The following is a 13578-nucleotide window of genomic DNA, read 5'->3' as shown; positions in this document are numbered from 1 at the left end:
AGGACAGTTTGAACTATATGACAGCTAGAGCTATAACATGACAGCTAGAACTATATGACAGCTAGAACTATACGACAGCTAGAACTATATGACAGCTAGAGCTACAAGGCAGCTAGAGTTAAAACATGACAGCCAGAGCTACTGCACTGGAACATTTTGCAGACCAGTTAATTCTCAATAGCGTGGCTAGCTTCCATTTAATTTCTGAGTATTGTGGTGTTGTCTTATATTGCACTCAATGACGCATGCCACTTGAGCGACAAGAATGAATTCCTTAAGACCTGCCCCAACAAGGATTAACTTCAGGACACCTCAACGCATGCAATAACAAACCATCTAGTCAAGTCTACTCAATAGATACCGAATGAGACAAGCAACTTTAAGTGTGCCAAGTTGAAATGACCAGAAAATGTTAAGTTTTAGAAATTATTCAATTGATCAGCCGACAGTCCTGAACTAGCCTCTGAGTTCTGGTAAAATCCTTAATGAGAGGCTCAAAGCAACAGCGATACAATCAACAACTATTACTTCAACTACACACAACTATTCAACTCGTAATACCAGTTCTCCGTTCAACACCTGACAATCAACACCTAGGACGTGAGTAGAAGCTCTCTAGTTACAAACCTCAATTCTTTGGCTGCGTCTTTTTGTCACCCTACTCATGCTGCGTGTTCCAGTAGCCAAGCACGAAAATGGCGTAAAGCACGCTCATACTAACAAATGAGACATGACTGATATGAGGGTAGTAGTGTTTGTTATCTGTTATCTCAAGGCATGCAATAGGCAACCACAATACTTAGAATAAGCACCACACTTTTACAAACAAGCCGCATGATAATGAGAAAAAGTGGGTAGAACTGCGGGAGCAGAATCTAATGAAAATATACTTACCATTGCTTCCCTCATTGATCCGTGACTACAAAACAACAAAATATAGCTACACAACAAAATAACACCAAACACGAACAAAAAGTGAACCTCCTAAAGTATGTATTGCAGGCATGAGGTGAAGCTAACAGCATACTGCTACAACTTAAGAGCCAGACATGTGACCAAAACAATAAAAGGCTATAGAATTATCTGAGATCAACTGAGCTGCAAGATTAAATCAGGGTAATAAAATGAGTCTAGAGAAGGAAAGATGCGCATGTAAATGACATATGTACCTGACTAGGCGGTCTTGGAACTTTCTTGGCACCTAAAAGTGAAAAAGAAGCATGCAGAACTGATAAAGAAATAATAGAGACATGCTGACAAAGTCTTGTATGGCAAGCTAATAACGGAAACACATACATTAACCTAAACGCTATTTGTCAATGAGAGTGCCACAGGAGAGCTGAGGTACTGGGCAACAACATTGCATCACAGAGATCAACCTCAGCTCTCCACATTACCACCGAATATTGTTATAATAACGTAGCCACGACATAACCTTGCCTACAAGAGCCACCACTTTGAAAAGCCACAAACTACAAAGCCACAACATACAAGAGCCACAACTTTAGTTTTAATACCATTAGCATACAGTCCATATTATAAACTATCAGAGGTGACTGTATTCAGGTCAACAGTGAGTGAAAGTAACTTGAAAATGATTGCGTACGCTGCAATGTAAAGCCTTTAGTGTGTCTACTGTGATTGCAATGTAAAGCCTTTAGTGTGTCTACTGTAATTGCAATGTAAAGCCTTTAGTGTGCATACTGTAATTGCAATGTAAAGCCTGTAGTGTGTCTACTGTAATTGCAACGTAAAGCCTTTAATGTGTCTACTTTAATCGCAATGTAAAGCCTTTAGTGTGTCTACTTTAATCGCAATGTAAAGCTTTTAGTGTGTCTACTGTAATTGCAATGTAAAGCCTTTAGTATATCTACTGTAATTGCAATGTATAGCCTTTAGAATGTCTACTGTAATTGCAACGTAAAGCCTTGAGTGTGTCTACTGTAATAGCAATGTTAAGCCTTTAGTATGTCCACTGTAATTGCAACGTAAAGCCTTTAGTGTGTCTACTGTAACTGCAATGTAAAGCCTTTACTATGTCTAATGTAATCAGGTGTCAGAGAATGAGCAGGAGCAATAAAAAATTATAATCAGACAGAAACTTTAACAGGAATGAACTTGACTCAAAATATAATTTTTACTGAGTATAAAAACTGTGGCCCATTGAGTATGGCTAATAAAAGGAGGTAACACAAGCTAAACTGGTGAGCTTACACAGGCAAAGCGATACAAGAAACTTTCCTCTAATAAATGAAATGTGCGCACAGCAGCAGGACAAGACTGTAAATCACATAGGAATATCGAGATGGGCATTTCAAAATTAAACCGAAATAAATTATGATGCCAAAATATGAATTTGAGAAAGCGAGACCATATGCTACTTTCGCTATGCACTCTAACGCAAACATATCATGCCAAGCTGAGACAACTCTATGTGCGCAGCCGAGTCAGCCTCCGTTAGACACACGGAGACTTACTAACCTCCTCTCTGTACGACTATCTCAGTCGGTTTTCCCTGCGGACAGCTTTTGAGTACATCTACTACGTCGAGGTGCTCGAGCTCCCTGACCTCCGTGCCTGCTATTTTCACGAGGATGTCACCCTCTTGAAGGGTCTTACATCTCCCCGGATCAAGTATGTGTTTCACCTGTGTAGATAAAGGAGCAGCCGTTGCGGATGATGCGCTGGTCCTAGTACAAAGTATTCAAACTAGTTGCTTACTCCCTAAACATGTCATCTGAAATCTCATGTGAATATAAAGCTAGGCAAAGGAATGGGAAATAAAGACAGCAAGTATAAAGAATATAGTGAATGTTTTAATCATTTCGAATTAAAACAGTAATCAATGACTAACGTCTTACCTTCTGTCCATACTGGCTGTCTGCGATGGTGAACCCGAAGCCGCTCTGTCCTCGCACTATTTCTATAGAGAACATTTGGCCAAACGCTCCTTGGTCTGAGCTACCGGGCAAACGGGACCCCTCCCCAGAAGTTATATCACGTAACAAGGAGTCGGCGAACTCGTCGAGACTAGAATTATCTCCTTCGTCCTGAAGTGAATCCAGTGTAACAAGTCTAATCTTTGTGACATTTAATCCGTAACTGCAGACTGCACAAGTTCCAAGTATTTCTTACAGCTATCACAAGATCACCTCAGACACCGATAGTGGAATGCCATGCGTGACGCAATGATAGCTATTCTATGATTTCAGTTATCATTAAAGAATGATGTGTTTGCCAGAGGCAATTAGATTTAGATAGCATATAGTAGCGCATGAATAGGATAAATACCCGCATTGTTTCATAGCTGCATTTTAGCAGCACAGTAACAGCAAACATATTAACTTAGGCACACACATTATAATTACAACACAATGTTAAAAACTACCAAAACAGAACATATAGCACAAAGCCTGACTACTGTAAACAAACCTAATGCAGAAGTTAAAGGTTTTGGAAAGGTGAATACAAACTCTCTTGCCTCAGAAACTTCTATACATTATCCTACCAAGTTAATCTAAAATTTCGCAACTGATTTATTGTTAATTAAGGAATGAAATCTTTGTTTTTTAAATGCATACAAGGCTTTGATTTCGGGTAATTGTGGGTACAAGCAGCAAAAATAAACAGAATAAAAAGGAAATATGGAGTCATCAACATGTAAAAGGTATGTCCATTATAAAAACTTCAATATCTTATAAGCGCCAGCTGCAAGCACCCACTACAAGAGAAGACAATTCTGAATTTAGAAGTGGTAACGTTATAATCAGAGAAGCTTATTACATTTTCAAAGGCACAGAATCTCGGGCGTACTAACTGCTTATTAAATAAGTGAAACTAGTATAGAGTCGCGGAAAAACTTATAAACTGCACAAAAACCAGTGATATCCCATTCTAGTCTTTTATTCCCATATTTCTACTTCAATTAAACTGAGACTAGAAGTACCTTAGCTGCTCGTTCGGCTTCTCGACGTTTAGCCTGCGCAGGTGTGGGCTCGGGTAGAGAAACTGCAATTGTTGTCACTATCTGCGTGTTAGGGTCGTTTGGATCAAAGGCTAATGCATAGCCTCTGCAAACATCTAGGGTTACTTTCTCACCAGGTCTGATAGCTTGGAACATGGAGACTACATCAGAATGAGTGTATCCTAGCACCAGCTTATCGTTCACTTTTACGAGAACGTCACCTGTAGGATAGCAAACAGTGTTTACCTCAAGTGTGGCTGTCCTGGCTGAGCCAGCTCTTGCTGAACTCGCTTGGAGAATGGATTACCACAAATTTCCCTTTTGAACACATTTGGTCTAAGAAGCCATGGAGTCTTACAAATTACGCAAAAATGCATGAGTAAGGCGAAAACTGTTATCACAAAAAAGAGAGGACAACTTCTCACTACATTGCAAAAATTTTGATACGATTTAAACCTCCGAGGTTAGCGATAATACCTTTTTTACAGTATAGACATATGCGTAGATAATATGAGAAGATAATCGCCCTCAGAGACATAGCAATAGCAATGAGTATCTGTACATCCTGTACTGTATACAAAACAGTACATACCAAAAACTTGTAAACAACATGCTTTATACAAGTCTACTAGCTACTAGTGAGCCATCAGTGATGTGGGCTAGGATGCCCAGACTTACTGTTGTGATCAAATGTAACACACTAACTGGCATAGACTTGAGTCATGATCACAAGCAACACACTCAGGAGAATAGATTCTAAGGCGCTAGAATAAACTTTGACAATCCTTTAAAAGGCCAAAGAGTGGAGAACTTAGAATGATTATGTATGTCATAGAGGTATGATGAAAGACATGCACAGACCCAAGACAGACCCAAGACAGACTCGCATTAGCTTCAACATGGTAGTCAACAGAGCTTGAAAGAAAGAGATAGCTGAAGTGTAAGACGATGACAATACCTGTCCTCAACACGCCATCTTGATCAGCTGGTCCGTTTGGCACAACATTTTTGATTTGAAGAAACTCCTCGTCTCGTTCCTCTCCACCGACAATGGTGAAGCCAAAGCCGCGCAGAGACTTTGTGAGAAGAGTGCTGAGTCGCTCTCCTGAGAGCTCGTCTGGGTTTTTGGTAAAGAACGCCTTGGTGTGCTGCTGACTTACTAAAAGCGAGAAAGGCTAGCAATGGAGTCAGCGGAATTACCCGGTAGATAAGGTGAATGATCATTATAAGTTTTACTGACACTAACTCAACAAAAATTACTATAGTAAGAAAGTTATGGTGTCTACTGTAGACTTCCTGCCTAGATGGCAACTCAGATAATGCATTGATAACAGTGAAGAATGACTGAATAAATGGTATGGTCATAGCATATGAGAACAGGGGATATAAAGCAAGCACATCTGCAGAAAGCACATCTGCAGAAAGCCGGCTGATGCAGTCACGAGACAAAATAAAGAACTAGCATTGTATCAAACTGAGTATTACAGACAATAGACACAAGATGAGCAATCAGCTAAAAGCCTTATAGGCATTACGTGGCACAACAAAACACCCCCTATAATAGGCCGATTACAATCAACGACTATAATAGGACGACTACAATTGACGGACTATAATAGATTCACTATATTAGACTGATTATAATAGACCCACTATTCATTGACAAACAGCTATTGCTGTTTTTAGTAATTGATTACATGAGCTGATTACCGCCTCAAGTCAGCCATGTGGATACTACTCTAACATTCTATAGCTGGATGGAAAGACGAAACAATAATTGCACTTTGTACAACCAGCTGTAAATATTTATTCAACACTAATTCTATGGAAATGGCAACATTGTCTCTACCAGTACCATATATCCTCCAAAAGTAAAAAAAATCAATTCAGTATAAAACGCTATTCCCAACAAATATAGCCTATCTAGCAAAGATCGACTGAACGCTATTATGTAATAGAACTATATACATTTTTGTATATAATAGCCCGGAGATCTACACAAACATACGATATGATTGAGGATGGAGTGTAGAATAGTTGTTTTATCCAAGAGTGATAACAAGAGAATCGCCAGCCCAGATTTTATTTTACCGAAATGCGCTTGGTTTGAAAAAACAATATCGGCATCGCAAACCCAGCTATTATCCTACCGAAGCGCTCTTGGTTTGTAAGAAGATTATCATCATCACAAAATGACTATACCAATATGCTTGCAGGCGTGCCGAAACAGACGCAGCATGCTCGGACCTAGTTCAAAATAGATCTTAGCTAACTACAACACTGCACCCTGTGCTGACTGCAGGGCAGTCAAAGTAGCAGTGGATAATACCAATTCACAAGCCACAAATATTACTTGTCAATAAGGAAAAAAGTGTGGAAGGCAGTACTGGAATCCTAAATACCTTATTGCGGATGAGAAGCACGATGCAACTGGTTGGAGAAGATGAAATTGACACACAACATAAGTAAAGCAAATAAGTGAGGCAGGTAAGAAAAAGAACTGCGATAACAGATGTACAATACCTAACACATAGTCGCCAAAGTCCTTCACCTGGCCTGCATAAAATGCAGAAGCAAATTGAATATCTATGTAATCCATGTGCTTAGACGGCTGCTGCAGCCACTAGCTGCTGCTGCCCAACCCCAGGCTAATCACGATTGTAACCGCGCACATGTGCTAACGCTAACAAAACAAAAATGTGAATGCATGAAATAATGGAGATGTGCAGCCACTCAGGCTATGACTAGGCAAACATTACACGCTATCAATATGTTTAGAAATGGCCTGGAATCAATTAATAATGCTGTTACAAGCTCAAGCTAATTATGGCTTGTTAGCAAGCACCATTATGGTGCACAATAGCCGCAAATCATCATATCATATATATACACAGTTATATGACCATGTAAACTAACTGCACACTGAGAGTTGCCTGCCCCACATAGCTCTGACAGTCTCGGGCATAGACAATTGAGGCGTCAACTTCACAATGAGTCATGACAACAAGAGAAAACGTAGGAAACAATTACTAACTGCTATATAATGGCAATTTCAGAATGTGTAACAGTGCATGCACGTGTACTGCATACGTTTGTTGCTTGTTTGTATTATCATCATTATACCAAACTCCACAGAGTTGGTAAACATAGAAGTTGAACTTCACTAAAGAGAGACTACATAACAACATTAATTCCAACCAAGTACGGACGGATGGCTAACAGTGGCTATAACTAATTTAAAATGTGCACTTCCAGCGATACAGATGCTTGAACAACAAACAATAATAAACAAACAATTACCAAGAAAAAAACTCCAGAATCCATGTTATCACCAAAAGGTTCGAAGGGAAATAGGGTGAAATATCTGTGACTATATCTCAAGTGATAATATATGAAAACATGTCTACAAAATGTGTTGCGCAAATTGAAAGTTTTTAGTGTAGATGAGCTTGTAAACCTTGTGACACTTTTATTACACCTGCTTCAGGTTTCTATCTTTTCAAAGCAGAGCAGCTCATTCGATAGTTGATCATAAGAATGTGCACTCTTAATATAACGCTTCGAAATTTTTTAAATAAAAAAGCTATTTTTGAAAATAGTTAATTTTTCAACCTACCAAAATTTTTTTTAATTTTTTCAAGGCGAATTATTAGTCAAAGATGAGAAACGAGTGATAAAAATGTGTCTTCAAAAGATAGAAATGAGTCACAAGCAAAAAGGTTTTCACCAAATGGGAAGATAACTCTTTTCATCATCATAGACTCACCAGGAGAATTAATACTCATGTGACTTTATACTGCCTTTTCTAGGTACTTAATTAAATACTAGATGTATGTCCGTATAATAAAAGTCTTTGAACAGAAAATTTATTTTTATTTAGCATATAACAACAGTTACCATTCTAACTTTCAAACTTCATATCATAAGAAAAGTGTTTTGTGCGGTTTAAATAAATTAAGAGAAAAAAATAAAACAACTGGAAAGGTTTTCAAACTTAGTCAAACAACTTTTAAACTTCATATCATGAGGAAAATGTTTTGTGCAGGTCAAATAAATTAAGAAACAAAATAAAACAACTATAAAAGTATTTAAATGTAAATGTGAAATAATTAGCAAGTAATTGATAAATTAAGTCTGCTTTGCTACGATTACAATAGAAGATGATTCTGTAGATACAATTAATACGAACTGAGAAGACAAAATAAAAATCCTGAATACGTTGAATTGGTGTGCATAGAAGCATGTGTGTATAAAAAAGGTTACTGTTCCAGCAGAAGCTATCCATCAAAACTTTGAATACGAAGATACTGGGACCTCTCGATACTGGTACAAATGTACAAATGAGATATCGGACTGTGTTGTCTGGTACTTTGTCTGACCGAAAGAAGAGAAAATGTAGAAGCTATTCCTACTCGAGATAATACAATTGTCTGCGTAAAAATTATTACTGTAGCCTTCACTGATTTAACAATCGGACCTTACGAAAAACCGAAAATACAAGTGCAACGGCACATTCAAAAATGAAACGGTACATTTCAAAATTACAAATTACAAAAATAGGTATTGGTAGCAAAAAATTAATTTTTAAACAATTTCAAAAAATAGCAAATGCAAAAGGTCATATTAGTTAATATTCAAAAGTGCACATTCAGTGTATGCATACGATATATGATAAGAGCCATAGATAGCTAAGGACTGTATAGCTCTGTGGTTAAATGAGTGGTTTGAAACCTGCGGTTGCAATCTTCCTAAGTTCAAATCTGGTGCGCATCGCGTTTTTAATTCCAAGATTTTAATAGCTATAACTGGACAGGCAGACATCTGAACAGATGGTGACAAACTTTGAGATTTATATATAGATATCTATTTTCATCGACAATAATAAACATTTGCGTTGCATGCTTCCTTTTGAATACCTGCAGCTCAGCGCAAACCAACAATCACTTCTAAATATTGTGTATGTGTAAACAATATATATATATATATATTGTATAGTTGTAATGGCCATGAGTTTACGGGGAGACTCACTTAGGCTTGTCAGACTATGATAGGAGTCAAGAGTGCATCTAGGTATTCTAGTATATCAAAGAAGAGCCTACTCAATACCGGAGACCACTAGCTAAACTAGAAAGACAAGGACAAAAAATGTAATGCAAAAGCTGAATGTTTTAATACATCGCACCACAACTATGTAATTGTTTACTCAAAGTTCCGAGTTGTCAAGTCATGGAAGGTTATGTGTAGGTTCTAGAGATAAGCTTAGGGAAAGAGAGTTAGCCAGTTGGCTGTGTCAAACTAATTCATATTAATTTTATTCCTAGCGCCTGACGAGCCTCATGATGCTAGTCATGTAGTTACGTATATAATTAAAATAGGATGACATGCCATCAAAATAATAACAGATTACTTGTAAGTCACATCCTGTATATCGATTTCTCTAAATGTACAACTTATTCATACATCACTCGACCAGATTCAATCAATACTTAATAGCTTGAATTGCCGTCCTCCATTTTTATATCATTTTTATTGACCAAATCACTTTTTAAAACCAATGCTCTAATAACTTTCATTCTAATTAGATAAACTGAAAACTTCAACTCTCGACAATATAAACTAGGTGCTATATATTCAGCAACTATCCTAAAGCACACAAATATCCAATAGTTTGTACAATTTGCTGCCATTGCGGTATTTAGCAGTTGTGCGCAGCTTCAACTGAAAAGAAGGCGATGGCACACTGTAGAGTGTAGACCTTTGCTAATAAAGTGCTAACAATACGAGTATCTCAGCGAGTATCTCAGTGGTACCTGAATCTGGGTCCTTGTAGCTTGGTGCACTTTTTATAGACTTAGCTGATGGGGATGGACTGATTAAACCTGTAACACAGAAAAAACATCATAGCTTTAATTATATAGGACATTATAGCCTTTGCTACCTATGACCTTATAGCCTTAGTTACCTATGACATTATAGCCGTAGTTACTTATGACCTTATAGCCTTAGTTACCTATGACATTATAGCCGTAGTTACATATGACATTATAGCCTTAGTTACATATGACATTATAGCCTTAGTTACATATGACATTATAGCCTTAGTTACATATGACATTATAGCCTTAGTTACCTATGACATTATAGCCTTAGTTACCTATGACATTATAGCCTTAGTTACCTATGACATTATAACTTTAGTTACATATGACACTATAGCCTTAGATACATATGACATTATAGCCTTAGTTACATATGACATTATAGCTTTAGTTACATATGACACTATAGCCTTAGATACATATGACATTATAGCTTTAGTTACATATGACACTATAGCTTTAGTTACATATGACACTATAGCCTTAGATACATATGACATAATCTAACCACAACTACCCATAAAACTGAATATAGATTAAATGAGACAAGCAACAAGAGAAATATCACAGGAGTCAATTACACAAAGCAATCTTTTATCAAGTAATATACAAGGATAAATCACAAAAGATGCATACATATACATAGTTAATTGTATGACTCACCCTTGTCGTCTGCGCCTTTAGGTTTATTAGGAGCCTCGTACTGAGTCTTCTCATTAATATGACTGTAATGTAAAATGTTTGACTAAGGAAGAAATCAATACTTTTCTACACTAGTCAACTACCTGCTGCAGAGTCTACACTAGTCAACTACCTGCTGCAGAGTCTACACTAGTCAACTACCTGCTGCAGAGTATGAACGAGATAAGATGCACGTATGTAAATATTCAGAGCACAGACAGAAACAGAGAAATCATCCCATCTAGGGAGCAGATCATTGAAAATGCCCCTGAAACGTATCACTCTTGCTACACATATAAGACTTTCTGTAAAAAAAATCTTTTGTACAATACTAACTAAAGAAAGTTTGTGGTACTTTACGAAACATCTTAAAAGAATATTTACATGTATTCTTTTATAGGTAGCATTTACCTTCTAGAAATGCACTACTTTGTAACTTACTAGAGTGAGTAGTTTCAGCTCCTCCGCAATCAAGTAACCCAATGAACATACAAAGAGGCTGCAGTACTCTACTAACACACAAGTATTGATTTAGAAAAATGCTGTTTATGTATGAAATTTAATCCATTCCATAGCCTGAGAGCTGTTGTTTTGTTTACGTGTAGCTTGTGTGTATGAGCATTGTGCAACCAAAAATAACTTTTGTGTTGTACAGTGACAAACATTCAAGAGTTGCCCACTCTTGTTTGGCTGTTACAGTAATTTATAATGTACAGCAATTAGCATTGACTCAATGCTCAGAGAATGATTTTTGCAAGAGCAACACTAACATTCAATGGCTATTCTCAATCTTGCTGAAGCCTCAATTACAAACACTTGAAGTCTTTACGACAGAAATAGACTATAGGCCTACCAACATTATAACTAACTCCATGAAGAGGCTGTGATGTCATTCTTCATCGGAGAAAGTTTTTAACTCTTCGTGTTCATGTGTATTGATACATGTATTAGGAAACTCATTGTGTGCACTAGCAGATCTATTAAGAAACTAATTGGTTGTATTGATACATGTATTAGAAAATCCATGCTAACTACTATTTTGGATCACAAGCCAGACTACTCCGTGTGCAGAGTGTATTGTGAGCATCCAATTCTAGCACGCCAGAGCTATAAAACGCTGCCTCTTATTTGCACTTCACGCTTGTTTAATTTGTCTCTAGACAAAAGCATCACAACAATAAATATACGAGTGACATTTTTAAAAAGATTTCAAAAAAGATTCGCAGAATATCACGTCATAGCAATCAGCATTTGGCATGCGATGACAAGTGTCTGACAATTACTTCAAAAGCTTATATTGGAAACAACGGTTGAGATAGACATGACTATAACATGACTGAAAATGTCAATAGCTACAGATAAGAATGCACCCTAGAACATGCGATGACAGAACTTCCAGACTGTCTCTCTCATGACTCATCAAGGTTCTACCCAGGAATTGAGATCTAAGGGAGACTAGTTCTGGGCTCAGGCAGAATTAGGGGTTGTTCACTCACGCTCTCAAGACCGATGCCAAAATATTTAGGATTAGGTAGATCGCATTGAAACCCTTTAAACGGTTTACAGGTTTTTTTTATAGCTAGCAATTCTCAGTTTGGATTAACATGATATAGCCTGTGCTACTATTATGAAGCTATTATTTATGCTTAGCAAGCGTGTGTAAGCAGTGTTCGTTTGTAACAGCTCATTTTTCTTTCTGTGAAAGGTGGCCAGAACACATTCGAGCTCCACAATTTTTTTATTTTTATGCCGATGTGGACCAGTTTATCAACGGAAAAGATTTTAGGTTAGAAAACAATGAGGATGAAATTGGAAACCAGAAGAAGATGAAGTGAGTGAAAGCATTAGTGAGACTGAAACTGGTAGCGGCAGCGCAGAAGCTAACGGAACTAAATGAACTTATTCAAATTATTTTAGTTTCTGCATTTACAAACATTTATTATATATATCACTTGCTTTTTATATATATCTTTAACAATTGATAGATTATTGTTATTTATTTTACAAATTAGAAGACTTGTAGCATACCGTTTGATAATCCTAAGGTCATTATCTAAGCTAGGCTTGCAATAATGGAGGATCACAACTCAATTTTTATTGTACATAAAAAGCCAGTTTTTGCTATAAAATGCAAATTGGAGCAAACATGAATCAGTACAATGAACTTGAATATAATACTGTTAAACATATAGCTATAACCTACTGTTAAACATATAGCTATAACCTACTGTTAAACATATAATACTGTTAAACATATAGCTATAACCTACTGTTAAACATATAGCTATAACCTACTGTTAAACATATAATACTGTTAAACATATAGCTATAACCTACTGTTAAACATATAATACTGTTAAACATATAGCTATAACCTACTGTTAAACATATAGCTATAACATACTGTTAAACATATAGCTATAACCTACTGTTAAACATATAATACTGTTAAACATATAGCTATAACCTACTGTTAAACATATAGCTATAACCTACTGTTAAACATATAATACTGTTAAACATATAGCTATAACCTACTGTTAAACATATAATACTGTTAAACATATAGCTATAACCTACTGTTAAACATATAGCTATAACATACTGTTAAACATATAGCTATAACCTAAAAAGTGAATTCAAATTTAACAAATTGAAAGGAATTTCTCATAGCTCCAAATAATTGCAGCTCGGATTATATGATCTATATATGCTAGCCGCTAGCAAAATATATCAGCTCATAGAAAATATTCTTGGCATTTCAATGTGCATTCATTTACTCTACGCCTTTTACACATACATCGTCTTTAAGGCACATTCGGAGCCATGGGCACTCAGTCACAAAAGGGTTAGCTATGGCCAGACAATCATGGGGGGGGCTTCCTCCACACCAGCTGAGAAAAACCTTGCTAATTAACCACGATGTAAAAAAACCCTTTTGTGCCCTTAGTACAGTTGCTTAACTCACATGTGCATGCAGTGATTTTAATGTCTTAAAACATTGTTTTTCTTGATATTTAATAAAACATCCATTGTTAGTTCAACTGCTGTCCA

At 36.7% G+C, this 13578-nt stretch overlaps 1 protein-coding gene across 2 annotated transcripts in view; it reads right to left on the bottom strand.

Annotated features, from left to right (window-relative positions):
* Positions 1–13578, bottom strand: part of LOC137385596 (membrane-associated guanylate kinase, WW and PDZ domain-containing protein 2-like) — a 53943-nt gene that overhangs the window by 19040 nt on the left and 21325 nt on the right. For both annotated transcript variants that reach the window (XM_068072090.1, XM_068072091.1), the window contains exons 9-16: positions 10507–10568; positions 9775–9843; positions 4923–5123; positions 3947–4185; positions 2862–3050; positions 2482–2647; positions 1170–1201; positions 895–919 (exon numbers count right to left, since the gene is read on the bottom strand). In XM_068072090.1, the coding sequence (XP_067928191.1) occupies positions 895–919; positions 1170–1201; positions 2482–2647; positions 2862–3050; positions 3947–4185; positions 4923–5123; positions 9775–9843; positions 10507–10568 (983 nt within the window). The remainder of the gene's footprint in view (positions 1–894; positions 920–1169; positions 1202–2481; positions 2648–2861; positions 3051–3946; positions 4186–4922; positions 5124–9774; positions 9844–10506; positions 10569–13578) is intronic.

Source organism: Watersipora subatra, chromosome 1 (assembly GCF_963576615.1).
Source record: "Watersipora subatra chromosome 1, tzWatSuba1.1, whole genome shotgun sequence".
Taxonomy (NCBI): domain Eukaryota; kingdom Metazoa; phylum Bryozoa; class Gymnolaemata; order Cheilostomatida; family Watersiporidae; genus Watersipora; species Watersipora subatra.
The sequence above is the reverse complement of the archived record's forward strand: the minus strand, read 5'-3'. Positions and strand labels throughout refer to the sequence as shown.